We start from the raw sequence: 22151 nt of genomic DNA, 5'->3' as shown, positions 1-22151 counted from the left end.
GTTCTGTGTATCTGTGCCATCTTTCGGACTCCAGCCTTCATCCTGTCTACTCAAGGTGCCCACCAGCTCCACTTGGTTCTACCTCCTGTGTCATTGCTGGGACGCTCTCTCTAAGGCAACAGTGGGATAATCATGGGTCTCACCTTATTTACTTTCTGTTTTCTGTGGATCACTGTCTACACTGCTTGATGGCCAGTGGTAGTTGACCTTGGCCAGACGTGGAAGCCAAATCACAAGGATTTCTAATCCTTCTTTTGTTTTTATTTTCAACCAGATTAACTGAAACACTAAAGCGTTTTTCACTTTGGCAGATTTGACTGTTGTGTCCAACTTGAAATCAATATATGAAATGCCTTTCTATTTAGCATTCTCTGAGGAATCTCCTTGTTATGAAGAAAACATGGATTGGGAAGTCATCACCGATAATTATTTCACATTTTTGAGGAACTTACTCAAGTCTCCAGCTGCTTCCATCTCCAGGTAAGTTTTCAGAATTCAGTTTCCAGGTTTTGATTTAACTATTATTTGAAGACAAACAAAACCTATTTATAGGAAAAGCTTGCTTTATTTATTTATATAATAATTATTATTTTTTTAGAAAGGGTGTGAGAGAGTGTGAGTGGGGGGGTGCAGAGGGAGAGGGAGGGAGAGAAAGAATCTCCAGCAGACTCCGTGTCCAGCATGGAGCCTGACGTGTGGCTCGATCTCACGACCCCGAGATCATGACCTGAGCCAAAATCAAGAGTGGGATGCTTAACCGACTGAGCCACCCAGGTGCCTCAGGAAACACTTGCTTTAAAATGTGAGCTCCTGATGTGACTGTTGATGAATACAGTATTTCATATTAGGCATTCGATGATATTTGCTCCAGAGCATCTATGACTCATGTTTCCCTGGATTTTGAAGAGAAATACAGATGATAGTCATAAGATTTTCCTTCAAAAGCATGATTTATAATAGATGCTCCAAAAATGGAATGTTCGAATAATAGTCTCATCCAGTTCCTTACTTTAGACATGGGATCAGTGATTGAAGATTCTGGTAGCTCTGGAGACTTTTGGGAGAGAAGTAATCTTTGGAACTAAATCTGCCAGCTTATATGTAGCTCATGCATTGAGATGGAAATTTTTATGTATAATTATGGAGATTATATATACCTTCTTTATTTATTTAACTTTTTAATAGATGAGCTTTTCATTTTATTTATTTATTATTATTTTTTTAAGTAAGCTCTACACCCAATGTGGGGGTTGAACTCACAGCTCTGAGATCAAGAGTTGCATGCTCTGCCTACTGAGCCAGCCAGGCACCCTGGATATTGTGTATAGTTTAAGATTTATTTATTTATTTTAGAGAGTTGGGGGGCAGAGGGAAAGGGAGAGAGAGTCTTAAGCAGATTTTGTGGTGAGCGTGGAGCCTGACACAGGGCTCGATCTCATGACCCTGAGATCATGACCTGAGCGGAAAACAAGAGGTGGACGCGTAACCAACTGAGCCACCCAGGCGCCCCCATGTATAGTTTAAAGCACACTTTATTTATTGCTTGTGGGGTGTGTTGGGATGACATGGGACAGAAGCTTTGCATTAGGGCATAGCTTTCAAATTCGGGAATGGATCAAACTTATCTGTGAAGTTTGCTAAGAGTACAAATCCCCAGAGCCTGTCCCAGACTTGCTAAACCTTGGCTGTCTGTAGGACCCGGGTTTTGTAGATTTAAGAAATTCTGCAGGTGGTTCTGGTGCACACCAAAGTTCAAAAGCTATTCTGTAACATCTCTCTGGACCTAGGATTTGTCACTCCAGGAAATGTGTGTGTGTGTGTGTGTGTGTGTATTTATTCTCATTATTCACATTTTAGTGAGTTTTTACTCACTACTCATTTTACTTCCTACCATCCCCTCATACATATGGTGTGTTTTTGTTGTTGTTGTTGTTTTTAAATTATGTTATGTTAGTCATCATATAATACTTCATTACCCTATGACCCAGCAATTGCACTACTGGGTATTTACCCCAAGACACAGATGTAGTGAAAAGAAGGGCCATATGCACCCCAATATTCATAGCAGCAGTGTCCGCAATAGCCAAACTGTGGAAGGAGCCGAGATGCCCTTCGACAAATGAATGGATAAAGAAGATGTGGTCCATATATACAATGGAATATTACTCAGCCCTCAGAAAGGATGAATACCCAACTTTTACATCAACATGGATGGGACTGGAGGAGATTATGTTAAGTGAAATAAGTCAAGCAGAGAAAGTCAATTATATGGTTTCACTTATTTGTGGAACATAAGGAATAACATGGAGGACATTAGGAGAAGGAAGGGAAAAATGAAGGGGGTGAAATCAGAGGGGAAGACGAACTATGAGAGACTATGGACTCCGGGAAACAGACTGAGGGTTCTAGAGGGGAGGGGGCTGGGAGGATGGGTTAGCCCTGTGATGGGTATTAAGGAGGGTATGCACTGCATGGAGCACTGGGTGTTATACGCAAACAATGAATCATGGAACACTGCATCCCAGGAAATTTTCAAGCTCAGGAACACTGCATCCCAGGAAACTTTTCAAGCTTAGTGGGCCAAGGAGGAAGAGGATGAGCTAGACCCCCTGGAGAATCAGTCCCGTGCTCAGGTCGGATTTACAATACTGTCCTTTCCTGAAAGTCTCAAATATTTAATAGCCCCAGAAAGACAGCAGTAAAACCCATCAATATATGCTCTGAGGGCATGTTTCATTTTATCGCTGTAGACCCATAGCAACCGGCATAGCATCTGTTAAGCTAGATGCTAGATAATGGAAGAGTAAATAAAAACAAGGATGGGCATTAATTGCAATTCATATGGTGGAAGCTAAGCCTGAAAAGAAAACCTCTGGGCCATGTCCTGTTCCAGCCATATAACAGCAGTGTGAATCTGCTAATTAAAAAAAAAAAAAATTAAAAAAAAATATATATTTGACATATTTTTTTTCCATGACCTGGAGATACCAATTTATACCCCAACAGGCTTCTGTAGGAGTGAACTAAAACCATAGTTAGGAAAGTGCCTTATAAATTGTAAACTGATGTAAAAACATGGAGCAATAATTCCACCAGTGGTACTAGTTAGTTCTACTGCAGCCCTTGCTCACATAGCTCCTTTTTCTTTTTTGAAGATTTTATTTATTTGAGAGAGAGAGAGAGATTGAGAGAACGAGTGGGAGGAGGGGCAGAGGGAGAAGCAGGCTCTCCGCCGAGGAGGGAGGCCGATGCAGGACTCGATCCCAGGACCCTGGGATCATGACCTGAGCCGAAGGCAGATGCTTAACTGACTGAGCCCGCCAGGTGCCCCAGTTGTGCATGTATTTCTATGCAGGCTGGATTTGAGCAAGATCCATATGGAATTCCTAATAGCGGAGCTTTCTCCTTCTTGCTGGAGAAGTTCCCTGGGGAATGTTCTCCAGTGTTCCCTGGTTCAAAGTATCTACTCTCTTGCAAATAAGAGTAAACTAAAAGATGGGGCGCCTGGGTGGCACAGTCGGTTAAGCGTCTGCCTTTGGCTCAGGTTGCGAGCTTGCTCTCTCTCTCTGTCTCTCTGTCTCCTCTCTCCCTCACTGAAATATATAAATAAATAAATAACATCTTAGAAAAAAATAAAGAGTAAACTAAATGAAGGCTGTATTTTCTGCTCCCAGATCCCAGCCATTAGAGGGGGGAAAACAACATTCATTATTTGATCTCTCCTGTGTCTGTCCTGTGTCAGACTGTGCCTTAGCCGATAGGATGATAGACTGAAAGAAGTTTAGAGAGGAATTCAGCCTTTAAGCCATTAGTAGTGAATACAGGTCAAAAATCCCCTATCCACAATTTTTCAATGTGTCTTACCATGTCAAAACATGTAGGCTTTTTGTATGGTGGCATCCCAGCTCCTCCTACAGAGACCCCAACACGGAGACCCCAACACGGTGAGCCCATCTCCGGTCTCACTGCAGGGAGTGTTCACGAGTTGAGGGTCTGCCCCAGTCCCCACTGGTACAGGGGGCAGGAATACATACCTGATACGTGCACCATGTTGTCTTTTTTCATTTTATTTTTATTTAGAGAGGGAGAGAGAGCATGAGTGGGGGGAGGGGCAGAGGGAGAAAGAGAGAGAGAGAGAGAATCTCCAGCAGACTCCATGATCAGTGCAGAGCCCCACGTGGGGCTCGATCTCACAACCCTGAGATCATGACCTGAGCCGAAATCAAGAGTTGGACACTCAACGACTGAGCCACCCCGGTGCCCCCCATGATGTCTTTCTAAACTCTGAAACACATAGGGCCCCAAGGATTTGAAAAGTGGACTGGTAGCTCCTGAGTTAGTGGAAGTTAGTAACCTCTCCAAGTGTGGACTTCTATCACAGGTGTGGACTTGTAACCCCAGAGATGCTCCTTTGAGAACTGTTTGTATTTTACAAGTAGACACCTGGAGAGAAAGTGCACTATCTAAAATCATGAGTTTCTAACAGTGGGAAGTACAGCATTGTTTAAGGAGCACTGGAATTGCTTCTAGAACAGTCCATTCCGAGAGTTGTCATAGGGGGCAGGTTCTGATACACCCTGCCATTTGGACTACCTTTGTAGCCAAGACGTTCTGAGACATGACAAGGAATTGAATCCTCAGATTCTTCTGGCATACATAGCAAACTTACCTTTAATGATCCTACATATGAAATCACGGAGTATAATTTAAAATGCATTGCTTTTGGTGCAGGAAGCTAATTTTAAGCTACATATATGCATCTGCATTGTGGATTTCTAAAACACTTCCAAATGCTCACATTAATTTAATTCCAGTTGTGAAATATATTGTGAAGTAAATAGCCCACTTATGTTTTGCTCTAAATATGTGTATTACTTGGAAAATTTGATAAATTGAATTTGTCTTGAATTAATTAATTAATTGGATACTAAGACAATTCCATTAATATTGTAGGGTCTTGAATTCCACAAAGGAACTTCTCATGATGGAAAAGAAGTTGCATTCCCTCGAGGATGAGGATATAAACTTTTTTTTATCTTTTGTGGGATTTTTGGAGAAATTATTGCCTGATCCTTTCTACTCACCCAGCATGCCCAAATTCCATGCCCTCCCATCTCTCACTGAGACTCTTCTGAACACAAGTCACTTGTGGGTAAATCATTTAAGAAGTTTAGAGGGCGACCCATCTCCTATTGATACTCAGAAACTTTTGGAATTTGGCAAAGCGGTGATCGACAAAATAGAAACTCTTGAACGTCTCTGGATAAAGAACGAATCGAACAATATTTTGAGGTTCATGGAATTAGTACTTTTTGAAATTGATCCCAAGCTCCTGGAATTGTGGATGTATGGCATTTCAAAAGGAGAAAGAGTCAAATTGGAAACCTTGTCTACACTTCTTAATTTTTCTGTCCCAGAAGATGAGAGGGTCCTTAGCAAGAGCCTTAACTTTTCCCAGTTGTTCCATTCACACTGGCCTCAATCGCCAGCTGTGGAAATGGACTTTGTACATTTGAGTGAAACTGTGATATGCAGTCTCTATGAATTCGGATTTCTGAAGCAGGGACAAGTCTCTGAAGCTCTGGACACAGTCTATGCTATAAGGAATGCATCTGAACTTTTCTCAGCCCTTTCTGAGCCCGAAAGACGAGACGTTGATACGATCTTGACTCAGATATATCTACATGTCTTCCAGGACAATGATTCAGCGTTGCTTCTGAAGATTTATTCTTCATGTTTCCAATATATTTATAAATTCTTGAGCATTCCGAGCACAGAGCCTTTGCTATCTTTCCTCGCACAAACCTCAGAGCACATTTTGGATATCATAAAGCAATTCAATTTTCAAAACATCAGTAAAGCATTTGCATTTTTGTATGAGACAACAGGGGCTCTTGAGGGACTTTCTGAGGGATCTTCTTGTCAGCAGTTGCTTTCAATTTTTAACTACTTGGAGCTTCAAGCCCAATCCCTGATGTCTACAGAGGGCCCAGAACTGGGAGTGATCCATGCCACATTGACAGGCCTCAAACAGCTGCTCATGGTAGATGAAGATTTCCGTATTTCTTTCTTTCAATACATGAGCCAGCTCTTCAATGGATCAGTCGAAGCCCTGTCGGGTAACGAATGCTTTTCCTTGGATAATAAGAACATCTCTTCTGTAGATTATTCAATAGATAGAGGGTCTTCATTTATTCTTCCGTGGGCACAAATTCTTTCCAACCTCTCAGCGAACAGCAGTACGTTCAATGAGTTAATGGCTGTTCACTGTACTGTTTCATGGCTTCAAATGTGGACTGAAATCTGGGGAAGCATATCTCAAATATTCCAGTTTGACATGAACGTTTTCACTCCTCTCCACGTGGGTCTCACTCAGCTTCTGGATGAATTGGAAAGTGATGTGAAAATTTCTAAAAGCTGCCAGGGAATATTTCCCACCCATCGCCCTGCCAGACTCATACTGAATTTGTTTAAAAATGTAACTCAAGCTGATGGCTTTCATGACTGGGATGATTTTTTGACTCTCAGAGATCTCTGGGTAGTATTAGGTGATGCATTAGTTAGGGTAAAGTCACTTAGCCCCGACCAAGTAGCGAAGTCCCTTTTCACCATGGAAACTGCCCTGCGTCAGCTAAAGACATTTCCCTTAAACACAAATGCAAGCAGAGAGTTTTTCTATTCTCTGCTTGACGTTTTCATGGAGTTAAGCGATACCTCAGCATACACCGACAGAAACATCCAACTAATAAATCACTTGCTTTCAAATAACGTCACAAATTATGGAGTGAAGTTTGAAAATGTGGTCACCAAGCTAAGAGAAACAATGTTATTGCTTCGAAATGTGTCACATGACCAAGATTTATTGTCCTGTGCCGATATTTTCCAAAATGTTACTGAGTTTATTTTGGAAGATGGCTTATTACACGTAAATACTTCACAGAGGACATTACGTATTCTGGCCATGTTAAATTCCACATTTTCCTCCGAGGACACGATTAGCAGACTGAAGGGGTGCATTGCATGGGTAGACATCACGAACCATCTGTACATGATGTATAACTCCAGTGTTGCACAAGCCTATCCTCAGGGTAATTGGAGGAGTTTCAGAGATGTGGAAGACAAAATTAACTCTACATTGAAGCTTGTTACTTGGATTCTCAATATAAAGGGACCTCACTGCACACTGAATAATTCAGATGTAAATTGTGTGAATATTGTATTGAAAAATGTAACTGACTTTCTGAATGCCATGCTCACCGAAGTCTTTGAAAAGGAAAAGGTACCCAAATTTGAGATCTTATTAACCCTTTTAAATGATTCCACAAACCAAGTAAGGATGATTATCAACAACTTGACAAGAGACTTTGATTTTGTATCTCAATCCAACTGGCCACGTTTTACTGAATTAATTCTAAGACCCGTAGAATTGTCAGATGACATGCCTAGTCAGTTTACAAATCTTTGGCTGCATTTAGTAGCTCTGGGGAAGGAAATTCAGAAACTTAGGAAGGGTATTTCCACTCACGTCCTAGAAAATGACACCTCTTCTACATCTGAAAAGTTTTTAAATCTATTTGTTACCAGTCCAAAAGAAAAGGATGTCAACAGGTTAGGCAGTTCATTTTATCATTTAGCCAGCTACCTTGACTTCAACTTCTCTCATGATCTCCAAAATCCACCACAAATAATTCCACACAAAATCATGAACGCTGTAGGTCTTTGTATCCAACTGATTAGGGATGTGTTCAACTCCCTGGCACCCTCGGTTCTTCACAATATTCCACAAGATCCAGGTGATATTCAAGTTTTCAAGAAGGTAGCGTCTCTCCTGCGCACTCTCAAGAAGACAGACATAGACCTGCTGGTCGACCAACTTGAGCAAATGAGTGAAAGCCTAATGGATTTCTTTAAGAATATCAGTAGCTTCGGTACCGGCAGTTTGGGGGCCAACCTGCTTGTGGGCTTGGTGGAAAAATTTGTAGACAGCTCACATTCTTGGAATGTTAATCATCTGCTGAAATTCTCACGCTTGTTCCCTAAGGATGATGTTAACGCTGTGGTAGACGTGTACTACATGCTTCCTCATGCCGTGAGGCTCCTGCAGAGGGGAGTTGACAAAAACATCACAGAAGTCCTCAAGGATGTCTATAACTTTACTCTCCTTCATGGCATAAGCATTTCCAATGTCACCAAGGAAGACTTTGCTATCGTGATAAAAACTCTTTTGGATGCAGTTGAATTAATATCAGAGAAATCAGGAATTCTTTCCAAGGCTTTCACTTGCCTTCCTGTGGTTTGGTGCTGGAATCACACAACTTCTGGGTTTTGGCAGAATCCGAAGTTAGATGCCTGTAAATCCTATGAGCTCACATCGTCTTTCTTTTATGGCAAAGTGGCCAGTCTCCTCAACCACCTCCACCTCTCTCCCCCAGGTGAAGGTTTACAGTGTTTGGATGAAGACTCACAGAAGGAGATTATGAGGAAGATGGTCTGTGTAATTCATGAACTAGCGCACTGGAATTCCATTCTTCTAGAGCTTTCTGAAGTCTTCCACGTTAAAATTTCGCTTGTGAAGACCATGCAGGAATTTTGGCATAAAGTGTTACCATTTGTCCCATCGTCCGAAAATCAAAGCAATGGCAGCATCTTTGAACTTTGTCCTAGTGGCCCCGTAAAGCAAATTGCTTCGCAAATCTTAGCAAAATTAAAAAATGTTAACTCTACAAAAATTCCATTAGATGGAAACATTCTTGATAGATTAGCTAGTTTAAACAAGATCCTTAACATTAGTGAAGGCACAGAGGCATCTCTCCGAAATACGATTTCTTTCACTTTGGAAAAGATCATGAAATTGCCTTCTGGGGATCAGCACCTAGAAAATAGTACCCGTTCTCTGGACCCTCCATTTGTGACGTTTCTAGATGCCAATCTGACAGGCAGTAATTTAGAAGCATCATCAAGTTTTACTAAAAAAAGAGAAGCAACTTACAACTTTTCTTACTTTGAGAAGCTAGGGCTTGAGCTTGAACAAATCATGATAGATCTAAGCCACGACTTTCCTATCAGACCCCTACTTTCTGAAATTATCAAAGAAATTCAGATGATTAATTCAGAGACTCTTCAAAACCTAACTTTGCAACTTGCCCATTTTTTTGAAAGCCTGGGCTCATCGTCATTGAACACATCCGAAGTCATTGAAGATTTTCTATTGGTCGTAAAAAATTGGCTTCGTAAACGGGCAAAGGAAGATGACTCTGGAATGATTCAAACATTATTTCTTCTTATGGCCAATGAGAGTTCAACTGATGATCTCGCTTTGTTGACCAAAGATATTGCTACCTTTTTGAGTTTTCTCAAAACCGTTTCTAGGGAAGATAATTTTGACATTGCCCATCTTACTCAGCTGCTAAGCCAAGAGCAGCTAACTAATTTCTCACTCATTCAATTCCTTTTTGAAAGTTTCCTAATTAATTCGATCAGTAAGTTAGCTGGGAGTTCTCCAGAGGCAGCTTTAAATTCAAGTGATACTGACCTTCACATAATGAATTTCATGAAGCTCACCTTGAACCAGACACAGTCAGAAAATGGTGAGAGAATAATCCTCCCTCCAAGAAGCATAGCGGATTTCATAGAACAGGTTTTAAAAACATTCTTCTCATTTTTACTAGAGGAAAATTCTGAGAATAGAATATCTCTTCTGCTAAAAGGCTTCCATAAAGACATCATTGCAAAGTTGGGGTGAGTCTACTTTTTTTTTTTTTTTAACATTTCTTTAATTATTTGTGTGAGAGAGGGACTGGGAATGCTTGGGGGCAGGGAGGGGCAGAAGGAGAGGGAGAGAAAATCTCCATAGACTCCACGCTGAGGGCGGAGCCTGGTGCAGGGCTTGATCTCACAACCCTGAGATCATGACCTGAGCGGAAATCAAGAGTCGGACACTTAACCGACTGCGCCATCCAGGTACCCCTCTGCTTTTGTTTTGTATGGTAAATGAGGTTGTTATATATTACAATTGATTTTTATTTCCTGGAGTGTATAAACATCAGTAACAGCACTTTCGTACCTATCACCTTTGGATGACCTTTGAAGTGAATTTTGTCTTAATGGACATTTTATTAAAATATCATGGTGAAATAATTTCGATGATTGTCATCTAAGTAGTAAACACATATAGAAACCTAGCCCTTGGTGATTAATCACTTATGCTTTCTTACATTCTTGGGTTATGAAAATAGTTATGAAGTTCTATTTTATGTGGAACTTAAGCATTAGTTTTTATATATGTATATGCACATACTTGGTCATAATTTGAATTGATGTAGTAACTGTCTCATCACCAGTGAGGCATTTAAATATTTTCATTCCAATTCATCTAAAATTTTAAAACTGATGGTCACATTATGTTTTCTTCCTATGCCTTTTTTTCATTCTATTTGAAGCTTACCAGTGAAAAGGCAGGACGGATATTCCAGTTCATTCTGTGATGTCTGTATCAGTCAGGGCTCAACCACAGAAGTAGAACCAGATCGAGGAGTTAATTCAAGGACCTGGCTGCTCTGCTTTTGGCCACTGGCTAAGCAGGTGTAAAGTCAGTAAGGCAGGCTGTCTGGAAGCCGTGCTCCCACAGGAGACAGTTGTGGGGTGGGGGATGACTGGGGAGAAGAGCAGTTGCTATTTGGCGTTGCTAGGTCAGGGAAGTTCTAAGCCCGCTCTGAAGGCCCTCCAGCTGATGAAGTCCGGCCCACCCAGGACAAAATCCCATTTTCCTCAGTCTGAGTTTACTCATCAGGGGCTTTAATCACACCGCAAAATCTCTTCCCAGCAGCACCTGGGTTAGTGTTGATGCTGCAAACTGGCTACTGACTTCCTTTCAGCCTCTACTCTCCTGAGGGAATCCACCTTGTCGCTCACCACTGACCGAGACAGCTTGTGGGAATGGGCCGTCCCTCAGCCTAGCCTTGCTCTTGCTGACACATTACAGAGCCATCACCTGTCTGAGCGATTTGCTAGGACTTTGAACATTCAGCAAGATGTTACCTCTTGCAATGAGAAGCAATTTATATTGATTTCACCTTCCCATCTTTTTTAAAACCAAAAGTATGTGGCTTTTGAAGTGGCTAGGTTTGAGTCATTGTAATGGGATTATCTGTGAAATTCCTCCATCCTTTTCATTATTTGGCACCAAAATATTAATTTTCATCTGGAATGTGTGTTAGCATGTCATCTTGTAGTCAGTGTGACACCCCCCCATGATGCCTACTATGAAACAAAAGTATGACTCTAGGTTTTGATCTTTCCACTGCTAAAAATGAAATTTAAAAATTTTTATTTACAGTTTTGTCCCAAAGGATAAAATTCTAGAGATTCTGACACCAGATCAATTTCTTACCACCTCAAAAGAAGACAGACTGATGAGCATTTTCTCAAGTTTAAAGGAGACCCTAAATCATCTAATCACAAGTTCATTTATTTTAGACAATGGAAAATTTTATTTTGATCATCATCAAGGACTGAAGTTCATGAGAGGTTTATTTAATGCTCTTCTAAGGGAAACCCCAGGGAAAAATAAGACCGAAAATAATTTGGAGTTTCTTGCGGTCATGAGTCAGTTGCTCTTTCACACGAACAGCTCTGAGGATCTCCTCCAACTCAGTCACAATCTTAGGTCAGCTCTTCAACTTGTGAGAGGAAGTTCTACGGAGCTAGCACGTCTCATGGATATACTGGTAAACTCTCCTCACGAGGGTTTCCGTGACTTGTATCCTCCACTCCGAGAAGTTATACTTTCCAATCTAACTGGTTTGCTTTCCTTTATAAATAATTCATTCCCTCTGAGAAACAGGGCAACATTAGACATTATTAAGAGATTGCTTGGTGTTATCTCAAGGGCTGGTGGAGAAAGTGGTGCCCCAGAGCCCCTCTTGGAAATGTCTGATACCCTGACCATGCTGGTGAGGGACATTGCTGAGATGAGAGATCTTGCCACCTCGGTGACCTCCACTGTGGAACTTGTGGGGCTAGCCACGAAAGTTGCCAGGAAGATGGCCACCATATTTGAAATTCATTCCATCTCCAATACCACTGACCCTATGAAATTCTTTGGCAGTCTCTATCCCGTTTTGCGACAAAGTGTTCAAAACGTTGTGAGTGAATTAACTACTTTGAGGAATGTAGACCATTTATTATCTGAAAATATAAACGACTTGTTGACACCATTTCTTGACTTGGCTTTTGGGATGATTGGGGTCAAACTTAATATTTCACAAGACTCTGATATTGTCAACATGTCTTCAAGCACATTCTCATATGTGAACCAGTCCAAGGACTTTTCTGATATTTTGAAAGAAATTGCTGAATTTTTAACTTCTGTGAAAAGCAATTTGGGAGCCATGGAGCATCTTGTGGTAGCTTTTAATAATGGGACTAGAATATTTGCTATGGATTCTGTCAATGCATGGGAAGAAATTTTGGATTCCTTAGTTCCTATAAATAATATCATCAACCAGATAGACTTCTTACATCCTAATCCCCTTCCCACTCATAGTTACCCTCAAGATACAATGTGGGAAAGAACCCAGGAAGTGATCCTGTTTTTGGATGAAATGCTATCACAAGACAGCATGGAAATTGGGACTTACTTGAGAAAGGCGATTGATCTCACCTTGGAAGCTCTTTGGAGTAACTTAGAGAAGGATGACTGGAGTGTCTATAACCTGTTGCTGACATTAGCTCAGCATCCAGATAGCTTTTTGAAAGCCATAGAAACAGCTGGGGAGGTCTCTGGTGCAAGAGATGATCTGAGTGGAGCTTTGTTTTCCAACACCTCTGTGATTCAGAACATAACTCATCAACGGCTTGAAGAAGCAGTCCAGGTCATGTTAAGGAGAATGGCTCTCTTGAGGAAGGAACTTCCCCTAAACAACTCTCAGTGGAGAAATTCCAGGAGAACTTTGTTCCAGCCCATTTTTGAGAGTTTTATTAATGCAACCACTGGAAAGAAGATCACATCGGGAAAAGAAGACAGGACCAAAAAGGAGATGGCTGATTTTCCTTACATCCTCAAGCCGTTATCAAGTTTCGAGCAATTCCTGAAGGGATTAATTGCATTGACGGAGTATTGGCAAGAGGTCCCGCTGATGGATCAAAGGTAATGAAACACCTGTTTCACTTCCTTTTTGCCCCCTTGCAGTGACTACAAAACAGGACTCTGCAGGAATGGCCTGGAACCAGGTTAAGTATGATCCTCTACTTCACCTTGATTGCATGCTGGAGTTCGTTTCAACATCCAGTGACTTGAGTTCAGTGTCTTCATGACTTGCCTTGTGATTTGGCATTCAGATAGGTTTTGGATTTATCCAACAGTGTTTGACAGTACATTATTTTATTTTCAAAAGGAAAAACTTCTTGTTCTATTCACTTGTCCCCAGCGAGGTACATACACAGCTTTTGTATTTGTATACTCTGGCTGCCAAAGATCCTACTGTTTGGTAGGCAAATAAGAATATAAGGCTATGTATTCCATGCAGAAAAGTGTCCTTTGAGTTGTAACCACCCCTGGAAAGGGACAGGCAGCTCTTGGTTTCTTTTCTATTTATTTATTTATTTAGATTTTATTTATTTGACAGAGAGAGACACAGCGAGAGAGGGAACACAAGTAGGGGGAGTGGGAGAGGGAGAAGCAGGCTTCCCGTGGAGCAGGGAGCCTGATGCGGGGCTCGATCCCAGGACCCTGGGATCATGACCTGAGCCAAAGGCAGACACTCAATGACTAAGCCACCCAGGCGCCCCGGTTTTTTTTCTCTTTAAAGATTTTAAGTAATCTCTGCACCCAATGTGGGGCTCAAACTTACAACCCTGCGATCAAGAGTCACGCGCTCCACTGACTGAGCCAGCCGGGTGCCCTGGCTTTTTCCCTCTTTAGGTTCAATCCAACACTGTGGTTGATCCACCTCCAAGCTCTGCCCCCATCTCTGAGAGGCAGGTCAGGGGAGCCCTGCTCAGGTCCTGTTACTCATCATGTTCTAGAAGCTTCTGCTGCCTCAGGTTGGAGAATTTGTGTCCTGGGTATGCAGCCTCCAAGAGCCTGCTCTGTCCCAGTCCATCCTTCCTGTGTGTGACAGTGCCCTTTGGATGGTCTATGGCCCCTGCCTGCTCCTACATTTCTCTTCATCCCATAGGGAGATTGGAGGTGCCACCAAACACTCGCTCATCTGACAGAGAGCTTGGCCTGTTTTCTGCTGGTTCTGCTGCTATAGGGCTGCACCTTGAATCCAGCCATCCTTTTTAACTCGGCAGAATTTCCTTGATCAGTGAGACAAGGGTCTCCTGGCATGAGGAACTATCACTGCCTCGAAATCTGCATGCTGACTTCCAGAGCTTCTGGCTTTATCTCTGCAATACCTCTGACCCCAGACCATACAATATGCTCTGTTCTGAGTTTCCATGTGAGCCGGATGCAGTCTTGGCAATCCCTCCGCTCCATGGACTCCATCTTTCATCTCATGTTTCTGGGTCTCCGGGGAGGGCATTTATACCGTGCCCCAAGACTGGAAATGAATGGGCCGTGGACTTGCTGTGTGGCTACCACCCAGTCACTAAGCTCACAAAGCTGGGTTCCCAGGGTTCTCCTGCTTAGCGATCACTTGCTTTCCTTCTCTCTCTGTTTTCACTCTTCTTATCATCGGCTTCTTCAGTGGGGAAGACACCAAATGCCCAAAGTAGGTCATCCCATTGGTCATGGGTTTGAGGTCTGATGGAGCCCGTCGTTCTGCAGTGGGAGCTCGTGGGGCCAGCAGCTTACCTGAAAGCGGGTTCCCAACCCTCGCACGCCTGCCCACCGAGGGCCCACGCTTTACCAAGATGCCCAGGTGACCCGTGAGCATGCTGTAGTTTACGGAATGCTGGGCCACACCACATTCCTCACGTTGGAGGCTGGGAAACCAAGATTTGGAGCAGTTTAGTGTTTTACCCAGTATGGCACACCTACTGAGTGAGACAGAAGGCAGCCTTTGGTGGGTGTACAGAAAATGAAATCATGATTCTTTTGCTTCCAGGTCCACGATCTTTTAGGCACAACTAAAATGTAATAATTAAAATCCCACAGTTTACCAAGATATGTAATACCAGATGGTGATTAATACATCGCTCTACACACCATCATGTTTGATTTGGCCAGAAATGACGATGATAAATGTTTGTCTTTCTATGGCACTAAAACACAGTTCAGGAATAACTATTTCCTGCCCCCAAATATTCTCCAGTTCCACCATATTTTTATTATACCTAAAAATAAAACCTCTTTATTTTGTTTGTTCTCTAGTTTAGAGCAACCCACTGCCCTTGAATCTGGCTTCCCTAGAAGATTTTTGTGTCATTTTGCCTTACCTTCAAAAGCATCAAACAATGTCAGACTCTCTCAAATCTGCAATTTGCTAGTATAACTATGAAGAAACCCTGTTTTTTTTTTTTTTAAAGATTTATTCATTTATTTGAGAGAGAGAGAGTGCACAGGAGGGGAGGGTAGAGGGCGGGGGAGAGAGAGAATCTCAAGCAGACTCTGCGCTGAGTGCAGGGCCTGATGCGGGGCTTGATCTCATGACCCTGAGATCATGACCTGAGCTGAAACCAAGAGTTGGACACTTAACCGACTGAGCCACCCAGGTGCCCCAAAACCCCAGTTTTTAATTACCTCAAGGAGGCCCACACCCCAGGCAGAAGTGCATTGAATCAGTAAGCTCGCTCTTGTCCTGATAAATATACACAGCACCACTACGGTGAACCTTCCGTATTAACATGTGATAACTGCATTCTCTGAGGACTGGTTGGATTCTCAACAACGGAAAAACAATCCTCCATTTGGAGAAAATCCACGTTTGCCAGGGCAGGTGGCTGTTCCCATCCCATTAGGTGTGTTGAAGCAGGGTGGATCTGTGGCTGTTCGGAGTCAGCCCCAAAAAGCAGGACGGATTTTAAACTTTTTATTTTTATTTTTTCCAGAAAGTTTCATTCTTTGTGGAAAGTAAATTTTAAAACAGCATGCTGTAAAAACATCGGATTGTATTTATTTATTTATTTATTTATTTTAAAGATTTTATTTATTTATCTGAGACAGAGAGAATGAAAGACAGAGAGCATGAGAGGGAGGAGGGTCAGAGGGAGAAGCAGACTCCCCGCCGAGCAGGGAGCCTGATGCGGGACTCGATCCCGGGACTCCAGGATCATGACCTGAGCCGAAGGCAGTCGCTTAACCAACTGAGCCACCCAGGCGCCCCGGATTGTATTTAAACAAACAAACAAACCCTGCTCTGTTTGTCACAGTGTTCTGGAGAATTCTGAGTGTGGCATTGACTCAGAACCTCATCAAGGATATTCCTTTTCAAGGAATTTTGGGGCATTTCCTTGGGCAGTTGTATCCTTCATCAGTTGATGTGACCCACAGTGTCAAAAAAAAAAAAAAAAAGAAAAGAATAGACACACACGCTTTGTTAAATTCCTTGGCAGGTGCTTCACAGATCCTGTTACTTATATGCTCAGTTGTGTCTGAGGTTGAGGATGGTTTTGAGTTTTGGAAACAGTATTGGCTCATCTCAGAGGGAGACAAAAGCCATTTGGGGTTCAAAAAAAAAAAAGTAAATCTGAATTCCTGAGCCCTTTCGGTCAGCGTGATGGTAGAACTGAGGAAGGGCCCCTGCTCTGTGTGGTACCAGCTCATCCATAACCACCGCTGTGGCTGGACCAGCCCTCAGCGGCCACCACCGGGGACCTCTGCAAAAGTAACGGCTTATGACGGATGAGTTCTGGAAACTACATGCCATACCTGGGGCCGCAAAGTGAGGTCACAGTTAGAAAGAGTGCTGGCTGGGGCTTCTGCTTATTTGGGGCCGAAGGTGGGAACCTAGGGTTTCATTGGCTCACTCTCTATCAGTGAACTTAAAGCCCAAGAGAAGGCATTTAAAGCACGGGAAGAGAAAAAGTGAGCAGCTGGAATGGGCAGTTATCAAAATCAACCAAGATTTTTCAAACAAAGGTGCCTCCATGGGGTGTGGCTGGTTATGTGTGGTTTTGAGATATCTTTGAAATGCAAGCATTTGCAATTAAAGTTTAAGCTGGGCACTTGCATTACAAAAGGAAAAACCAGCCTTCAGGGCTTACAGCACAGCTGCTTAATAAAACATTGGTCTGGGGCGCCTGGGTGGCTCAGTCGTAGGCTCAGGTCATGATCCCGGGGTCCTGGGATCGAGCCCCGCATCGGGCTCCCTGCTCTGCGGGAAGCCTGCTTCTCCCTCTCCCACTCCCCCTTGCTTGTGTTCCCTCTCTCACTGTGTCTCTCTCTGTCAAATAAATAAATAAAATCTTTAAAAAAAACCAAAAAACCAAAAAAACAAAAAAAAACCACATTGGTCCGGACGATGTTATTCCAACACCACCAGTGGACTCCATAAAGACCAACACACGTGCAAACACACACACCCACACACACACGCATGCACGCTACACCAACTTCTGCTGAAAGATAAGAATTTTACATACTAAATGCATCCGTTGCAGTGAATTCTCTGCACATAAATAGTAAACCGTAAGATTTCTTTCCACTGACTTTCTCCGCTCCTGTTTTTTTTCCCACCCTTTGGTCACTGACCTTTGCATTTGAGAACGGATGAAGGCAAGGAAAGGGCAGATGTCCGGCTTCCTGGCCCCGGAGTCGGTGCTTCCAGAGCAGGACGCCTAGTATTTCCTAGAGGTCTAGACGGCCGTCTGTGTGTCTGGAGTCCGTCGTGGACGGGGCTTCTGATGACTTACTGCAACCAGCAGTGACTCACACTGCTTGCCCATTTTCACCTTTTCATGCCATTGTCTGTTTTATTCCTTAGTGTGGAAATGTGTCAGATGTTCCAGCAGCTTCAGAAGCCCCCGGAAGCCATCGCGACTCTGCAGAAAGTGACGGTGCTGTTTCTCCGTGGGTTCGTCATTTTTGCAGGTGGGCCGCCTATGTGACCTAGAGTTGGTGCCATTAGGCCTGAGTGTGCAGGGACAGTGGGTGCAGGGACAGGAGTGGAGGATCTGAGCCTCCCTGTCTGCAGGGCTGCCCTCCCCGCCGCCCCCCGCCCCGCCCCCTAGGTGGCAGCCCTCAGTAATCACTCTAGGGCATCCCAGGTGAGGCAAAACCCAGCTCCACGCCCACAGGAAGGGGAATCAGGCTGAGTGGGGCGGGGGCTTCGAGATCAAACGGGCTGAGTCCCAGTCCTGCCCGGCAGCTGCCAGCTGAGCCCTCCAGAGTGGGAGCCAGGCCTGATTCAAAGCATGGGTAGGAGGAGGTAAATAAAACCAGATGGGGACCCAGGTCGCCTCTCTGGGCCTCATGTGTTGTGGGTTCCAGCCCGCGCTCGGCTGCCCAGCACAGTGCAAGTTGAAGATGAGAAACAGTAATTTAGGGACCAACGCAGGAATCGTTTAGGCTGAGAAACAGGAAAAGGGAATATGCATGCATGTGTATGCATGCGTGTTTGCGTGTGCATGTGTGTGCGTGTGCACGTGCATGGGCGTATATGTGCGCGTGCGCTTGCATGTGTGTATGTGCATGTGCATGTGCGTGTGCATGCACACGTGTGTGTATGTGCGTGTGCATAGGTGTGTGTGCTTGCGTGTATGCGTGTGCATGCACACGTGCGTGTGTGTATGCGTGTGTGCATGTGTGTGCTGTGTGTGAGTGTGCATGTACATGTGCGTGTGTGTGCGCTGTGCATGTGTGTGCTTCTGTGTGTGAGTGTGCATGCGTGCGTGCGTGTGTGTACGTGCATGTGTGTGTGTCTGCGTGTGTGGCGGAGTTAGGGACACATTCGTCGATGTAAGTGAAACCCCAGTTGGCATGTAGATTTTCCCCCCCTTTTTTAAAAGAAAATCTCTACTTCCGATTCGAGATGTGTACACTGGCAATTCTTTTGACTATCAAGCATTGAATATCTAAGCACACCTTAGGACAGGCCACACGTGTTCTCAGCCCCAGGAAGCATGCTCAAGTCAATTGCAAATGGCATTTTTTTTCTGCATCCCAAATGCTTACCTGACATTGAACCCAGCCACCTTCAGACACATAAGGAGTCTGACGTTTCTCAGTCAAAATGTAATGGCTAAAGTCTACTGTAATGACTTTTAAATGAATTAAACGTTCGTTAATACCTGGATTTGTATTTATTTTGCCATTCTGCAGTGCAGCTACTAAATGAAGGTTGCAGACTGAACATTACATTGACAACAGAATTAATTTTGAATTTGTCTATTTCATTTCAAGAAAGCTCAGGCATGACGGGGTCACATTCAGACTGTCATTCACTTTCCTCATTAAACCGTCACTGCATTTATGGAATAGGAGGGGGCCGTGACAGGCCGGGGAAGGGTATAAGCACCAGCCAGTGAGGATTTGGGGGTGGGGTGGGCCAAAAGGGGCACGTGACTCCTCTTCCGTCACACAAAAGGAATAGCGCTCAGATCACTGACTGTTACTATTGAAAATATGGTAGTTATTTGCGTGTCACAGAATGAAATTCGGTATCACCACGAGGAGAGCTGTCCTTTTTGTCCTCTGGATCTAATACTTGAAATCTGTTAGAAATGTCTGCACGAGGACAGGGGGTGTGGCCTGATGGGCTCATTGGACCAGAGGGACTTGTCTTCTTTGACCTTCTGGGGTCCCCAGTTGGCACACTGAGGCCCGGAGAATGGGAGTGGGTTGCCCGGGACCTGGGAGTGAAGAAGTCAGGGAGTCCAGTGGAGGAGCCTGGGGGACTGGCGGGGGGTGGAGTAGAGGGGAGGGGTCCGGAAAGGGACCTCGAAGGTGGTCCCTTGGAGGGTGTGCTAGATGCAGGGGCAGTTCTGACAGCCCAGCACATCCTCCCTGACCTGACCTTCCAGAAACATCAGGCCTGAGTCCCCACCTCTCCCGCTTTCTCAGTTTACAGCAGGAAAGCGAAGGGTGGACCTAGTCCTTGCCTAAATCCACACGGTCAGTGAGTTCTTTCCTGGAGCATCTGATGCCCCATTAGGTTTGGATAACATAACTCCTGAACATATTGTCATGTCTTCTCCAAAGCAGAGGCTCCTTTTGTCTCCAAAGACGATGCGGGTGCATTTCATAGCGCTTTACCCCTTTTGTGTCATATTTTCATAGCAGATTGCTTAAGAGACATATTTTGCATTTTTTACAATAAGGAGATCTGTTTTCAAACTCAGAGAAATCGCAATATTAATGAGAAATTAACCAATGAAGCTTTCAGGTGGTTGCTTCTGAAAAGCATGACTTTGGGTATATTCTACGCAGTCTGCATCGTGTGTATGGTTGACCCTTGAGCGATGCGGGGTTTGGGGCCTCCACCCCCTCGTGCAGTTGAAAATCCACATATAACTTCCGACTCTCCAAAATTTAACTAAAGCCTACTGTTGACTGAAAGCCTTACCCATAATTTAAACAGTCAATTAACACGTGTTTTGTATGTTATATGTATTATACGCTGTATTCTTTTTAAAGTTTATTTGTGTAATCTCTACATCCAACATGGGACTTGAACTCAGGACCCTAAGATCAAGAGTCCCAGATCCACTGACTGAGCCTGTAGCGTGCACTTACCCGCTAGGGGCGCAGCAGGGAGGGCTTAGCGCTGGTGGGAGGCAGGTGTCCTGAGGCAGAGCTCTGAAAGGCAGGCTCAGGAGAGGAGGCCTGGGCAGGGCAGGAGGTACAGGTGGCTTTGGGAAGTGGAGAGGAGCCCCAGGAATGAGCAGGGATGGGGGCGGCCAGAGGCTGCACAAGGCTGTGGATGCCACACCAGCCTTTGGGCAGATTCCTATTATCAACGCAAAATGAACAAATCTTTTAGAAATTGTGCAAAAAGGAAGAGAGTTTTATTTGAGCCCAAGTGAGGGCAGCTGCCCGGGATACACAGTCTTCCTAAGGAAGAGAGGGCTCCCAAGAAGGTACATGTGGTGTAGATGTTAGAGGATTTCCATCCCCTTAGTGCCTATGGTTCTTGGTCATGCCGCTTTGAAGAAGGAAGAGGTAGATCAGACCAAGTGTGGTGGACAGCAAAGCACAGTTTATTGAGCAAGAGTATAAAGCTCCCAGAGAGGGAGGTGGGGGGTCCGAGAGGGTTGCCCCCAGAGTTTCTAAGTTTAGGGGTTTTTATGAGCTCTTTTGCTGAACTTCCTTAAGCAATTGGGATGTGCTGAGTCGTGCCAATCAGGGCTTTGGTCACGTATCTGTCTACCTGTTAGGTTCATGTCCATGTGCTGATGGTCTTTTTTTTGCTGATATCTGGGGGCTTAGGTCTTAACTGCCCCTTGCCCGTGATACTGACAAATGCTTTTGTGGTTAATTGTCTTATTTTAGGATGTTTTGCAGAAGTCATTTCTGTAAAGGTTATAAAGCAGAATGTCAGTGTGGTCCTATCTAAGCTGCAAAATGGGATGTTAGAGCAGTTTTGTCTTAGCTGTCCTGACTCCCTATTTTCTTGTTGGGGACCTTGGCCCTGATTACCTAACTGTCCAACTGACTCCTAACACAGTTGTACGTTTTTTGTTACATCAGGAGTTTCAAAGCATCTTGAGGAAGGATAGTCCAGAAAATTACAAACTTGATGTTAAGCTTTTAGTATGTGCAAGGTTGTGGGCTTTGGAGATATGGATACCTGGGGAGATTTTTACTCATATCTTTAGTTTGAAATGTTTCTTTTTGGTTATTTGCTAAGGAAGCAGGTGTACACTGTGTGCTAGGGGCAGAAACAGAGCCCCTGCTTTGAAGTTTGGTGAAGTCCTTGGTGAAGTCATTCTGACCTTGGTAAAGGTTAAAGTGTAGCTTCCCTGGGAGCCTAGGAACAGGGCTCACCAAAGGGAAAAGTTGAGAATTTCCTTAGTCACTATAACAATGTCCCTTTAGGAGGAGCCCCATGACTCAGAGATGAAGATGAATTGGGGGCTGGGCCAGGGAATCGAGAGCCATTGGAGGCCTTATGAGCAGGTGGAGAGGTGGGCTGTGAGGTGTGAGGTAGGGGACAGTGGGGGAGGGGGCCTCAAATTGACCATGTGAATAACTCACCCATCAAACTGGGGCACTTTGGGGAATCCAAGAGTGCACTGTTCACAGCTACTCCGGGGCAGTCGGGGAA

The 22151-nt window shown here is 44.0% G+C and overlaps 1 protein-coding gene across 1 annotated transcript; it reads left to right on the top strand.

The window, feature by feature from the left end:
• The first annotated feature begins 349 nt into the window (after positions 1–349).
• ABCA13 (ATP binding cassette subfamily A member 13) lies at positions 350–17994 on the top strand. The gene is made up of 4 exons (XM_081799719.1): positions 350–480; positions 4954–9738; positions 11336–13147; positions 17871–17994. The coding sequence occupies exons 1-4, from the start codon at positions 350–352 to the stop codon at positions 17992–17994; spliced, it is 6852 nt and encodes a 2283-aa protein (XP_081655845.1).
• The last annotated feature ends 4157 nt before the right edge of the window (positions 17995–22151 follow it).

The sequence above is a fragment of the Leptonychotes weddellii genome, chromosome 12, assembly GCF_054177405.1.
Source record: "Leptonychotes weddellii isolate Sample4059 chromosome 12, ASM5417740v2, whole genome shotgun sequence".
Lineage (NCBI taxonomy): Eukaryota > Metazoa > Chordata > Mammalia > Carnivora > Phocidae > Leptonychotes > Leptonychotes weddellii.
Note: the sequence above shows the minus strand (reverse complement) of the source record. Positions and strands in the feature narration are given on the sequence as shown.